Consider the following 12,964-nt stretch of genomic DNA (forward strand, 5'->3'; position numbering starts at 1 on the left):
CTTTTGAACATGCCAAAAAGCTAAATATTGATTCTATAAAGGTCTGTGGAAACATTGTTCAATACTTACCAAGACCTGGACAATGCTCAAATAAATTGCCGGACTGCAGAGACCATGTTTATCAAGGCATAGCTTTTGGGCTTGAAATAAATTTGCTTTTTTCTCTATCAAGAATACATATATTTTTTCTGAATTTCTTCAGTGAATGTCTTATTCTCAGAACTATTAGGTTAATAACAGTATTTTACAAAGATTTTTTGATTGCATTTCAGCCAGTGATGGCCTGTTGTTTTATGGGAACTACAGCAGACATTTTTTAGTTAATAGTAACAGGAAATATATTTCAATACTCAATTTTATTTTTTTTCCTGCTTATCAGAACTTGGAAAATATTTTAAAATGATATATTTGACTAATATATATTTCAACCAATTAATTCTGTAACTTTTTAAACTGTAAGTTTTTATTTTATGTTTTTTATTGTTATGTTGTGTTTTGATGTACAGCACTTTGTATCAGCTGTGGTTGTTTTAAAGTGCTTTATAAATAAAGTTGGTATGGTATGGTATGGTAACTAACATGTAGTTTTTAGACTTATTGGAGTACTGGGTGGGAAACAAAACAAATTAAAGTTTTATCAAAAGTTAAAAGCAATGTTTTTTCACATAATTAACTTCAGATTTTGTGAATATAAATTAAGCACACGGGAGCAGAACTCAAATTTGATATGGTTTAATTTTCCAGTTTGATCTTTCAATACAATATGAAATGTTGTGATGCAACATTGTAAAAACTGCCAGAAATAGTATAAAAATGATCTTATACAAGCTTATATTTAAAACCCAAAGCAAGACTATTTTCTCACAATGATATTTTTGTTAAAAACCTCTCCTGATAAAACTGAATCCATTATTTTCTACCATCAAGTAAAGTGCCAGATACAAAACAACTCATCACACAGCATATACTCAATATTAATGGTTATAAATATTTCTCAAAATGCAAGATCTTATTGATTTGATGGGCCAGTGTCTAGAATTTTGTATTAACATTTTCTGTTGGTAATGCTATGGGAAACAGTACATTGTGCTACTGCGTACAGAGGTAGCATCATTTGAAACATTGCCTACAAAAAATGTGTTAAAAACTCATTTATATCTGGAGAGGTCTGAGCAGAGCAGAGAGAGATGGGGAACAGACAATGAAGGTCATCTATCAGCCAGCCAACCAGAGACTGGTTCATGTTCATGTTGTTCAACTCATATTCCAGTGGCCTCTAAATTTCAAAACTGAAGCTTTACTGCAGAAATTACTATTGTTTGCAAAGCATTTATACAATTAGTAACTCATGCTGCCTCATTTAGCTTAGAACACAGCACACCCGGGCTGCAGAACTAAAAATAAACAAAACTGAAATTTTGCTTTTGTTTTGCAGCAATTACACAGTGGAGAACCAGTGAACACTACAAAAATGGCTGACTGGCAGATAGCTCCCTGCATCCTCACCCTCTGCTCTGCTCAAACCTCTTTGAATACAGGAGGGTTTCTTTCACATTTATTGCAAGAAGGGTTTCAAAAGTCTGAACTCACATGGATATAAGTTACATTGTGTCTCTTTGCAACCAGAATTTAATAAAAATTATCTACATTCCTGCTTTAAACACCTTAAAAATCTCCTTCTCTTAAAGACAGGGCTGATAACCAACTGTTCAATCTTTTTGTGTTGTATGTTAACTGACTCGAAAACAGACTGAAAAAACAATGAAAATGAAAATATAACATAATTTGAAAACAAAAGTAGAATAAAGACAAAGGGAAGAAGAACAATCAGAACCATCAGTAAACAATATTGGTGCATTTTAAAAAAAGAACTAGCTGAACAAGTTTGACTTTATTTTGGATTGTTCCCTCTTACACAAAGAAGGTCATACATACAGGCTCAAATATATTCAGACACTCTTACAAATACTTGGTTAAATGTCCCTTAAAAAGTTGCACCTCAACCAATCCGGCGTTTGTAGCCATCAATAAGCTTCTGGTATAAATCTCTGAATATTTGACCTCTTTTTATATCAGAAAAGGTAGAGTTAATTTAAACTGGTTAGTTTACTGGCACAGCCCTCGATTGTAAGTGTAATGCCATCATTTTCTATAGCTATTAAGCTATTTCAAAAGGTTAATGATATACCTTTTTTTATCTTTACCCAAGCCAGTTTTCATTTATGTTTGGGATAATTCTTCTTGTCAGGAACATCCAGTTCTGACTACTTGTTGATTTGAAGTCAAGTTATAGAAAACTAGTCCCCAAATCCAGTCCTCGAAAGCTATCATGCTGAAACTTTTAGATGCATTCCTTCTCCTTCACACCTGAATCAAATGAATAACTTGTTACCAGATCTTCGCAAAGCTCACTGACCTGGCCGACAGGTGCAAAGACATGGCAAGCAGCGAAACTCATTGCAAACGCATGAACAATGCAAACTCCAAAACATGAAAAAAACCCCAAATGCAACAGAAAACATTTTACAAAAGAAAAATGCAGCAGCAGAAAAAATGATGCAATCACAAGATATAGAAGCTGAAGAGAAAATGTCCCAAATAGCAAAAACAACAGCAAGTATAAAAATGTTGCAAACTCCACAAAGCAGAAGTGCAACAGACCACTAGGGGGAGTTGACCATCAAAATCGTATGGGACTCGACCCTGAGTAAAAACAGAATGTTATGATTTAACATTATGTCCAGAAGGAAAAAAAGGTCCATTATGCTTTGCCTTTTTCAAAATTATACAACAGCAGCACACATGTGGGTAATATCACATTCTCCAGATTCCACCTATTTGTCTGGACCACTTCCATTTTGTGGAGCAAATTGGAAGTGTTTTATACTTGCTGTGGTTCTTGCTGTTTGTGGCACTTTCTTTTTTGCCTCTATTTTCTATGGTTGCAGCATTTTTCTGTTGAATTTTTTTATTTTTTGGTGTGTTTGTATGTTTTGGAGTTTGCATCATTCATGTGTTTGCAGCGTTTTGATGTTTGAGTCACCGCAGAATTCAGCCGTTTGATGCAGCTGTGGTGGAGAAAGGATGCATCTAAAAGTTGCAGGATAGCAGCTCTTGAAGACTGGACTTGGGTGCCCCAATCCAAGTATATGGAGTTTGTCCTCCATTCTCATTATTGGTGTGTTTAAATACAAAATGTATTAACACAGACCACTAGCATCTGTGTAATAATCTGTGTAAATACCATAAATATTGGTATTTACATACCATCATTTACTTTGTAAATAACAGTGTATCTACTTCATACACCTCAAGGATAACAGTTTGAGTCAGAGGGTTGGACCTAGCTCGACAAACATGACATGAAAACGTGCTTAGAGTGAATAAAGCAGGCCAACAATAACCTCCTGCAATGACCTCAACCATGTTAAAGATTTCTAGACTTAACCAGGTCTGTGCCAACAAACCAACCAGTTTAAATTAAACTCCACTATTTCTGCAAAAATGAACATTCAAATATCCAGACAGTTTTGCCAGAAGTTTGTTGATGGTTACAAAATCTCTGTGGTTTAGGGATAACTTTCTAAGAGACATTTAACCAAATATTGGAAGGGGTGTATGTATATATTTGAGTCTGTATGATAGTGACTCTGTTTGGATAAAAGAGAATTTAACAATAAATAAAGAGTCATATCTCAAAAAAACAACACTGAAGTTGTGATTATATTATCAAGTCCACCACGAAAAATACATGATTCAAATAAATCTCATAAATATCAGAATGAAAGACACTCACACAGATCCAAAGTGTATGTAAACTTCTGACTTGTACTGTATATAACGGATCAAGGAAGTGACCACACCGAAGGCACAAATGTGGTTAATTATTTGTACTTCACAATCAGAAAATGTTATGTTCTAAGGGTTTAAATTTTACATACTGTGGAACACTTCCATCTAGTTTCTCTCACATTTAGATTTTTTATCATTAAAATGTATTTCCCATGAATGTGATTTTGTCGTAAAAGCAAATACTGAAACATTCAAGTTCAGATTTTCCAGGTTCTTGCGTTTCAAATGTGCTTAAATCAAATCAATAAGCTCAAGCATTTAGAAATATATTTCATCTTTAAAGCAGTTTCACTGCATTAGTTAAAAAACGTATGAGTCCAACATAACTGGTCACTAAATGAATAATTGATCCTTGTCAGGGCTCCAAATGTGTCTGTGAAGTAATCAGATTACTGTCTTGCTGTCAAGCTGCTTGGTTTTAAGCTCTGCAAGCAAACGTTTGTGCTCCTCTAAATCTGTTTTTATTTTACTTGCTTCCGGTCGTTCTTCTGGTTTTTCACACAGCATCGATTTTATCATTTGGCTCTGAAAAAGAAACACATCAAGCACATGCATGTATTAGGATTTATTTAATAACTTAATTAAAGTCTGTTGTAAAACTTTTGTCATCCTGGTTTATCTTAAACATTATGATCCTTCAAAGCTTTGTGAATAAGTTTCTAAAGTGATTACTTGTTTAGTCCTGCATGTTATAAGTGAGTTAATAGTTTAGACCAGATGAGGAGGCTTTAGCCCTCAACACTTCAGTCCCAGGTTCAGTTCCTGGAAGTGTTTTTATATTGGCCACTTAAAGTATTTATTTAAATATTGCAGATAATTTGTCTTATTCTATGTGCCAATAGAATAAAAAAGAAATACAATTTTCATTTGTAATCTATCTTACAAGGTGTAATCTACCAAATATCAGCAAAGTGAAAAATAAGACAGTAAATAGATTGAGTAAATAGTCAAGTACCTCTTGAGAAAAATGACACGGAAATGGTTTAGGAAAGTTTTGGTTTCTGACATCTGTCCACATCTGGAAATCAAGTAGCAATAAAGGAGAAGAAAATTGTTTAGTCGGGTTGAAATAAACAAGAAAAATCAGCAAAACACTTTTCAAATAACAGAAAAACTCCCCATAAAACGATGCTTCCACTACCTCCATAATTAACAGTGTTTACAACCTTCTTTGAGTGATAAACTTCTAATATTTTCTTTGGAAAATTTGCAGTAAAGACACTGTTGTTAGTGATATGAGTTTTTTCTAAATGGGATCCTAAAAGTTATACTGTTGTGTACTGGCTTTACCAATTTATGTTTCACAGTAACAGAAATATTACTGTTAAAAAATTAATGTTAAAAAAAATTAATGTTAAAAATATCCAATGTTACAAATACATATTTTTTTTATTTTACAGGTATAACATCATTTTCTGTGCCAAGTTATTGCCACTGCTAAAATATACTTTATTTTTTACATTGATAAGAGTAACTAGGAACTTTTAATTTGTAATGGAAGGTTCTCTGTTTCCCTGAGGTTTAAATTTAATGTGACACTGAGATCCATTTCTCTCTGACGATGTGGATTTGTATCTCCTCCAAAGATCCTGGGGACCTTGTTTGTCGGCCTGGCATGCTGAAATCTTTGAAACGTTTGGACATTTTTAATGAAACGCTGATGGACTCTGCCAGAAACCTGGAAAAGGGTCATCATCATCCAACCCACAGCTCCAACCTAGCAAAGAAATGTTTAACGAGACACAAAAACAACCTCACCTTTTCTTTCTCATGCATAGTGGGTATGTTCCAAAGGAGTTCAAAAAATATAAGCCCCAAAGCAAATATGTCCACCTTCCGATCATAAAGCCTCCGTTCCTTCTGTTATAAAATGACAAAGAATTAGCAAAAGCCACACAAACCCATCACATATTTAAGAGACATTCCCACAGCTGCTCTCACCTGCTCAGGGGCCATGTAAGATGGAGTTCCTTTATACCCTCTTCTCTCCTTCTGGTTCTCTGCATCATCTTCAATCTCAGACGTGACGAGACCAAAGTCTCCGATCTTCACTGTGCCGTTCCGGCTGAACATGATGTTAGCGGGCTAACATGCATATTCATGAAACACGGAAAGACATAGTTCAGAATTTGCCCAAATGCAATTGGTTCCTTGGTTTTCTATATATTTTTTTTAAACTTGCAGAAATCTCCTGTTTTTTCCTCCACCTTTTCAAATGAGGTATTTCAGTGCAGAATTTTGAGGAAAGAGATTATATAGAATATAAAAACAACACATAAAAACTGTGATTATCAAAAGACATAATTTGTGTTTTATGTAATATTATCAACTGCTAGAAGATTTTAGTGGCAATAATCGGCTAATCGATTGTTGAATTGCTTTTGGCAATAAAGTCAAACCCATTGTTTAACTTATAAAATCCCAATAGAATCAACTTAAGTTTTTGCCATTTTGCAAAGCTCTGTGTCACTGTATTTTTTTTTTTTCTTAGTTTCAGGTGAAACCGACCAGCCGCCTCACCTTCAGGTCTCTGTGGATGAGCTTGTTGGTGTGAATGTGCTCGACTCCGCTGACCATTTGCACCATAATATCCACACTCTCTTCTCTTCTCCTGGAGTCTCTGAGGGATTTTTTAGGGTTCTGGATGTTTTTCTCGTCTATCCAAACTCGCAGTGTTTTATTCTCACACAACTCCATCTGAATGTAGAGATACTTCATAAACTGGTCAGTGCTAGACCTGAAGAGTAAAAGACACAAAGGTGAAATAAATACAAGGTTTGCAGAGTGAGAGACGTCCAGAGAGCAGAGGACTCACTGTGAAGCGCTGCTGCTGTCAGTGGAAGAGTCCCACTGGTAGGCCGTGTCCTCCAGCCAGCAGGAGTGGTACCGAACGATGTTACAGTGATTCAGCTCCGACAACACCTTCACCTCCTCCAGAGTTTTTCTAATCCAAATAAGTACAACAAGTAGGCTACATTCAGAAAACATCACACCTTGATTTGTGTGTTTTTAGAGCATATGTCTTGGGGATGCCCCCCTCCCCCCCAAAAACCCACCGTTAAGAAAAAAAAAATCTCGACTCACTCTTTGTAGCGCACAATCTTTACAGCGTAATATTTTCCCTCCAGTTTACGTTTCGCCTTAAAAACACGACCAAAAGCTCCTTTATCGAGCTGTTCTATGGATTCGTAGTCTGTTGCAAATCTGCTGAAACTAAAAAGCATTAATAGTTGTTAGTGCGGTTGAGCTATATAATAACATGTCTTATTTACTCTTATATGTCCTAAAAAAAGAAATCTCTCTCTTTGTGTGTTGTGCCAATTAAATTTCCATACCTTGAAACTGTCTGAGTTGGTGATTTTACAGTCTGAAGATTTCCTCTCTGATTGGTTTTGAAATTTATCACATCCTTAATAAAAGCCACAATGAGGATGTGAGTATTTTGAAAAAGAACCACAGATATAAATTGTCATGGTCACTACCTTCAATCCTCACCTCTTTACTTTTCTCTTTGACATTTGGAAAAATTGCAGCAATTCTGGCAAGAAAAAAGAATTAACCAGTGACATTTGGCGAAAGAAAGTACAACTTTACATTAGATGACGGCTTACTTTATTTTAGGCTTCACAACTGGACTTATCACCTTTGGAAAATGCAGAGAAACAATCATTTTACTAAATATGCTAATTTTCTAAATCCATTTCAAAATCCATGTCAATGTTTTACACGCTGGCCAAAATGGTTCAACAAAACACAAAAGCTGCAACTAAACAAAACAAGCCACTTATTTTTACTAATAGTGGGAGTAAAAAATAATAGATTGTACTTTAACTTACAATGGAAGTTGTGGCCAGTTGGAAGTCATGCTAGAGCGCAAGTTTTGTTAATGTTAATATAAAGCCAAAAACATAAGTATATGAGAAACCAAAGCATTTGGGACCTTCTTCATTAGACTAACAACACCAGTGCAAAGTCCCAAGATCTGACAACCAAAAGTGTATCACATCTTTGTGCTGCAGCTTTTGTTACTGTGCTTCGTCTTGTGTTGTGACTTCAGTATTTTGTTGAACCATCAGGGCCACTGCAAGTTTTAAGAGCTCAAAACACAAAGCAAAAATATGAGTTGGGTAAAAACTCTAATGAATAAACCCGTTGCAATGTGTTCTGCAAAGGAAAGACAGGAGCAAGAGAAATAAATAGCAGACCTGATCTTTGGGTGGGTTTGATGGATCCATGAAAACAATTGATTCGCTTGTGGCTGATGTCACCAGGCCTGACTTTGTGCGACCAGAGTCCCTGAAGATTGGAAGAGATGCACGGTTAGTGTCGCGTTCAACTATAAGTGTAGCCATCTGCTGTACGGCTCAGTCATAACAGCATAACACTTTTATTATAAAGCATTTTCAAATTTGAATAGTTTAAGTATTGTTCCAACATCTGCAGTAATGAAAAGAAATCATAAAAAAACTGGCAAAAATCTGTAAGAATGCAAAATAAAGGCCTTTTTAAAGCATAAATTTGACTTTTGAAGTTTCCTTGAAAGTAAGATTAAAATCTTTTCCCGTCTTGTTTTCATTAGCTCAATTTCGTGTCTCATCTTAAGAGTGTTAGGTATGGTTACACCTCTAATAAAATCATGTAACAATGACAATCAGTCCTGTGGTGAGCTTTAAACCCAAACTGAATCTCCACTTACACTAAGTTCATCAGGATTAAATTTAATAAAGTGGAATTTTTTTCTAATATCTTTGACAAAAGCTGGTAGCTGCCTTACGGTGTGCTTGTTGGAGGGGACTGCTTGGCTTGTGTGCCGTCATCAGACCCAGCTACCTGCAAACACAGAATCAAAATTTTACTTTTCACATAGTAGACCAGTAAAAAAAATGATTTTTTTTTTTTTTACTAAAAAGAAATGTTGGCAGGCCATGAAATGTGTAGTAAATGAGATGAATCAACTTTTTAGTAATATTTTAAGTCAGAGGTTCCCAAACTGTGGGGCGCGCCCCCTAGAGGGGGTCGCCGTGCCATTGCGGGGGGGGCGCAGATGAAAAAAAAAAACAAACACAAAAAAACCATGAACGCTGTATGCGCTGGGTTTTTACCTTAGAACGGCCAACTCTCTGTTATTCCTCTGTAAATTTGATACAGTAGGGGCTTCCACACTTCCCATATCTGTGTCCTCTGTCACTTTTATCAGCAGTTAAAACTGTTTAATCCGTTGTTAACATGTGGTAACCTGTTTTTCCGAGCCGCCTTTAAACGCAACATGAGCGCTACGATGCTGGCGCTGGGTTTACACCTGTGCGGCAGTGAAGGAGACCTGCTGCTGCTGTGCAGAGCTATGCAGGTGTGTTAGAATCATGGCAGCAAAACGCAAAGAACTTTTCACAGTTTTTCCCCCAAACTGACCGACTGAGTTGAATAAAGCTGTTGGATGCAGGTAATGTTAGCTAAAGGATGACTAGCTAGCTAATATCTATACAGCACCTTAAGCTTAACAAGTAGCCTATAGGCTACTGATGTTGTTGTCTATGTTCAGCTACAGTACATTAATTTTGCTCCCAAAAAAGTCGATTCCCCCCGCCCCCCAAGGGGCAGGGACAGGGAGAGGGACAGGGGGTGCCCAGAAAATGTTTAGAAACCCTTGGGGGGCGCAGGAGAAAAAGTTTGGGAACCACTGTTTTAAGTCATTTAGATGCACCAGAACTAGATCTCACGTTAAAAAAGCTCAAGTATCGGTACCTTGCTGTCCCAGTCTGACTGCTCCTTCAGTGCAGACAAGGCCAGTCGAGCTGCATTCTGTTTGGCATCCTTGACGCTCTTGCCCTCACCAATGGAGTACTGCACGTTGTTAATCAATAACTTGTAGGAAAATCTGCAATGTCCAAAAGGAAGAGATTAATAAGCGAAGAGTTTATCAGTCTGTTGCTATGAATTCAGCTTAAAGAAGTTCACTTATGCTCACATTGGGTTATGAGGGGGGCCAATTCTTTTATCTTCTACAAACGCACAGGTGCTCCTTGTTTTCTGACAGTGAGAATTGACCAGTCCAATGAAGTTTGTTTCTGTAAGGATGCTGTCTTCAGACTGCAGGCTCAACCGCTTGGCACGATTACTGAAAGGCAAAATATTATAACTAATAAAACATTTTACAGTCCCTCCAGGAAGTTGACTCTTCCTACTAATTTTAGTTAGTAGGAAGACTATCATCAGTCGTAAATTTTGACTTGTAATTTTCACCAATTATCTCAACTTTCCTGCAAATATGACTAATTACCTTTACGTTTTATGCATTTCCTTCTTTTCTGACCAATCACAGCAACCCGGCTGAGTTTTGACCAGTCCCCTTTGCCCCCTTGAAATTGAACTTCCACACGGCATGAATTTATTTGTATTAAGGGAGCTATTTCAGAAAAGTACTTGACAATATTATTTGCATTTCACTTATTAACCATGTTAAAAGCTTATATTTTTTGGGAAGGTTATGTGAAGCAATTTCCAAGTTTTTGTAAGATCATGGCTTGGTGTAAATAAAGTTTGCAACTTTTGAAAAAGGTGTTACATAATCTGTAATTTTAGGCTGCAACAATGAAAAAACAAAAAAAGAAACAAACAAAAAACCATTGCATCATCCTGGAGAGATCCTGACTTTTAGATCAAACACTAGGAAAAGCATCAGGCTCACCTGATATCTGAGGCAACTTCCTCACTAGGCAGACTTGATGTGCCGCTGTCCCGATCATCTCCAGTCTGAAAAACAAACAAAAACATACAATCAGAAACAAACATTTAAATTGAATCCAGGAATCAGATGATAATAAACTTATGTATCTCACTACTTACATCTAAGGTTTCATTGCCTAATATCTCATGATGCACCAGCCTGGCAGCTTCCTCCCTGGCTTCCTTCTTGGTTTTCCCAAAAGCAGCTGGAAACTCCTTGTCTCCCACCACAAACCTACAATACCTGATGCCATCATGAGAAGAATACTTTTTATATAACCTGTACTACTGAGTTGACACCTATAAAAGTAACTGGATGATGTAAGGAGACCTACTGAGATAAATTATTGGGTCCAGGTGTGATTTTCTCCACAGCCCTTATCATGAGCCTATTACTTTGTCCATATTCATTCAGCCAACACATGTAATTAGTTTTCACCTGAACCGGAGGAGAAGAAACTTCTGCAACGCTTCCTGTCTGTCAGGATAAAAAAATAAAAATAAAAAAAAAACCAAGAAAGCCCATGTTAGTATTTCACATCAATCCAAAAAGTGAAATGTGCATTAATTCAATAATTCTTACAGAAACTGAAGTTTCATTCAATAAGTGCACCAGGGCATTTTTAGCAGCACTCTGTTTGGCTTCTTTCTTGTTCTTCCCCACACCTTCAGGGTATGGCTTTCCATTCACAACAGCTTTTAAAGTAAACCTGCAAAAGATTCAGAAGAACTGTATTAGTTGCATTTAGAATGTGATTGAATGGTTTGACAAGAACTGTCGCTAATTTTTTCACATTTTGGGAGATTTAATGTGACAGTGTAGGGTGAGTCTGAATTCAAATACATTTTCTTAGAGGCACGGCTCTATCAGCTTTGCGGAACAAAAAATTTGTTTTTTAAAATTAAATTTCCATCAAATGGATAAAATATTCACTGTTATCTAACCAGAGCTTTGTCCCCAATGTTTTCTTTCTGTGTTCTCCATGTGATTGTCTGGTTACTCTCCGGGTTCTCCGACTTCCACCCATATTACGGAAACATGGCTGCTAGACTAATTGGTCTCTCTACATTGCTCTTAGGTGTGAGTGTGTATGTGTATGGTTGTTTGTCATGTGTGTCTCTGTGTTGCTAAGTTTGTATAGAAATTGTATGGATATGGATGGATCAACAAATCAGCAAATGCTAATTTCTGTGATTTGTGATTTTCTTTCAGCAATCTCTTTCTCCTTGCATACGCTTCAATGAATACTGATAGTTGTCCTTAAGACACGTTCTCCCACTTGAGCTGTGGATCTCAGCAGCTCCTCCAGAGTTACCAGAGGGTCTCTTGGATGCTACTCTGATTGAAAACGATGTCTTTGCAGGGTTGCATCTTTGCCATCCTTTTATTAATCTCAGAACAGAGCTGTTGAATCGATCAAAACTTGGGAATACAACTTAGCTTACACATTTCTCCATGATCTGACTGCTGTGTTCCTTAGTCTTCATGATGTCGTTTCTTCTCTGACATTACTGTACAGCATGTATATGCTTCCATAAAGCTGAGTGATTTACTAAAATGATACAATACACACTTGGAGAGACGCAAGTAAAAGAAACTTCCAGAATGAGGCAAAAATGAAAAAAATCCCACCAACTCACGTTCTAATGTGGTCAGGTCCAACACATCCAACTTCCTCATACTTCAGCTCCAGTCGCTCTTTTTGTGCGTATTCATTCAGTCTAGCTATGTAGTTTACAGAATCCATTTTGAATAAGATTAGCTTCTGAAGGGCAATAAAATAGCAGAAAACACAGTCCTAACCCGGCAACACTCTTCTGGTTTCATGTTAGCGCTGCTTCCACGGCAGAGACGTAAGTTTCGATTTCATCAGAAACGTCACCCGTGGTGCCTTCAAGTCCAGTCTGAAATATCAACTCCTGTGGAGTTTAATGCATTCACTATTTTTAATTCAAAATCTAACTTTTAAAACCAGCTTTACATTTCCAATAATTGAAATATTTAAAAAGCGACTGAAGAGTTTGCAAAAGAATGAAAATAGATTAATATATTAAACATTTTTGGCCACGTGGAAGATATTCACTGGCCTCTTTATTTGTACTACCTTTGTAAAAATATGTTTGTAGCTTTTGAAAATTATGACTCCGGAAGCCACATAGCTCAAAGGAAGTAAATAAACATAAATCCAGTAGGGATTCACAACGGTTCCAGTTGTCAGGACACGTAGTTCAAAACTCCAAAGGAATACTTGGTGTAATAAAAATGCACAGCAGAAAAATGGTCATGAAGGGAAGGTAATAAAAATTATTTACAGACGCACCCAGTATAATGATATTTAGGGGAAAGAAATACTAAAAGCAGAGATAATTATGCTTTTTTTAAACGTCA

The 12,964-nt window shown here is 36.5% G+C and overlaps 1 protein-coding gene across 1 annotated transcript in view; it reads right to left on the minus strand.

Annotated features, from left to right (window-relative positions):
* eif2ak2 (eukaryotic translation initiation factor 2-alpha kinase 2) overlaps positions 1–12,554 on the minus strand; it is a 39,283-nt gene extending 26,729 nt beyond the window's left edge. Inside the window, exons 1-19 of the mRNA XM_016671117.1 lie at positions 12,217–12,554; positions 11,159–11,285; positions 10,911–11,053; positions 10,696–10,819; positions 10,538–10,602; positions 9,818–9,967; positions 9,595–9,727; positions 8,627–8,682; positions 8,058–8,148; positions 7,464–7,495; positions 7,348–7,390; positions 7,188–7,261; positions 6,937–7,065; positions 6,668–6,796; positions 6,373–6,589; positions 5,794–5,937; positions 5,611–5,712; positions 4,808–4,870; positions 4,240–4,377 (exon numbers count right to left, since the gene is read on the minus strand). Coding sequence (XP_016526603.1) covers positions 4,240–4,377; positions 4,808–4,870; positions 5,611–5,712; positions 5,794–5,937; positions 6,373–6,589; positions 6,668–6,796; positions 6,937–7,065; positions 7,188–7,261; positions 7,348–7,390; positions 7,464–7,495; positions 8,058–8,148; positions 8,627–8,682; positions 9,595–9,727; positions 9,818–9,967; positions 10,538–10,602; positions 10,696–10,819; positions 10,911–11,053; positions 11,159–11,285; positions 12,217–12,323 — 2,067 coding nt within the window. The 5' untranslated portion in view covers positions 12,324–12,554. The remainder of the gene's footprint in view (positions 1–4,239; positions 4,378–4,807; positions 4,871–5,610; positions 5,713–5,793; positions 5,938–6,372; positions 6,590–6,667; positions 6,797–6,936; positions 7,066–7,187; positions 7,262–7,347; positions 7,391–7,463; positions 7,496–8,057; positions 8,149–8,626; positions 8,683–9,594; positions 9,728–9,817; positions 9,968–10,537; positions 10,603–10,695; positions 10,820–10,910; positions 11,054–11,158; positions 11,286–12,216) is intronic.
* Positions 12,555–12,964: the final 410 nt, after the last annotated feature.

This window comes from Poecilia formosa, unplaced genomic scaffold (assembly GCF_000485575.1).
Source record: "Poecilia formosa unplaced genomic scaffold, Poecilia_formosa-5.1.2 Scaffold42, whole genome shotgun sequence".
Classification (NCBI taxonomy): domain Eukaryota; kingdom Metazoa; phylum Chordata; class Actinopteri; order Cyprinodontiformes; family Poeciliidae; genus Poecilia; species Poecilia formosa.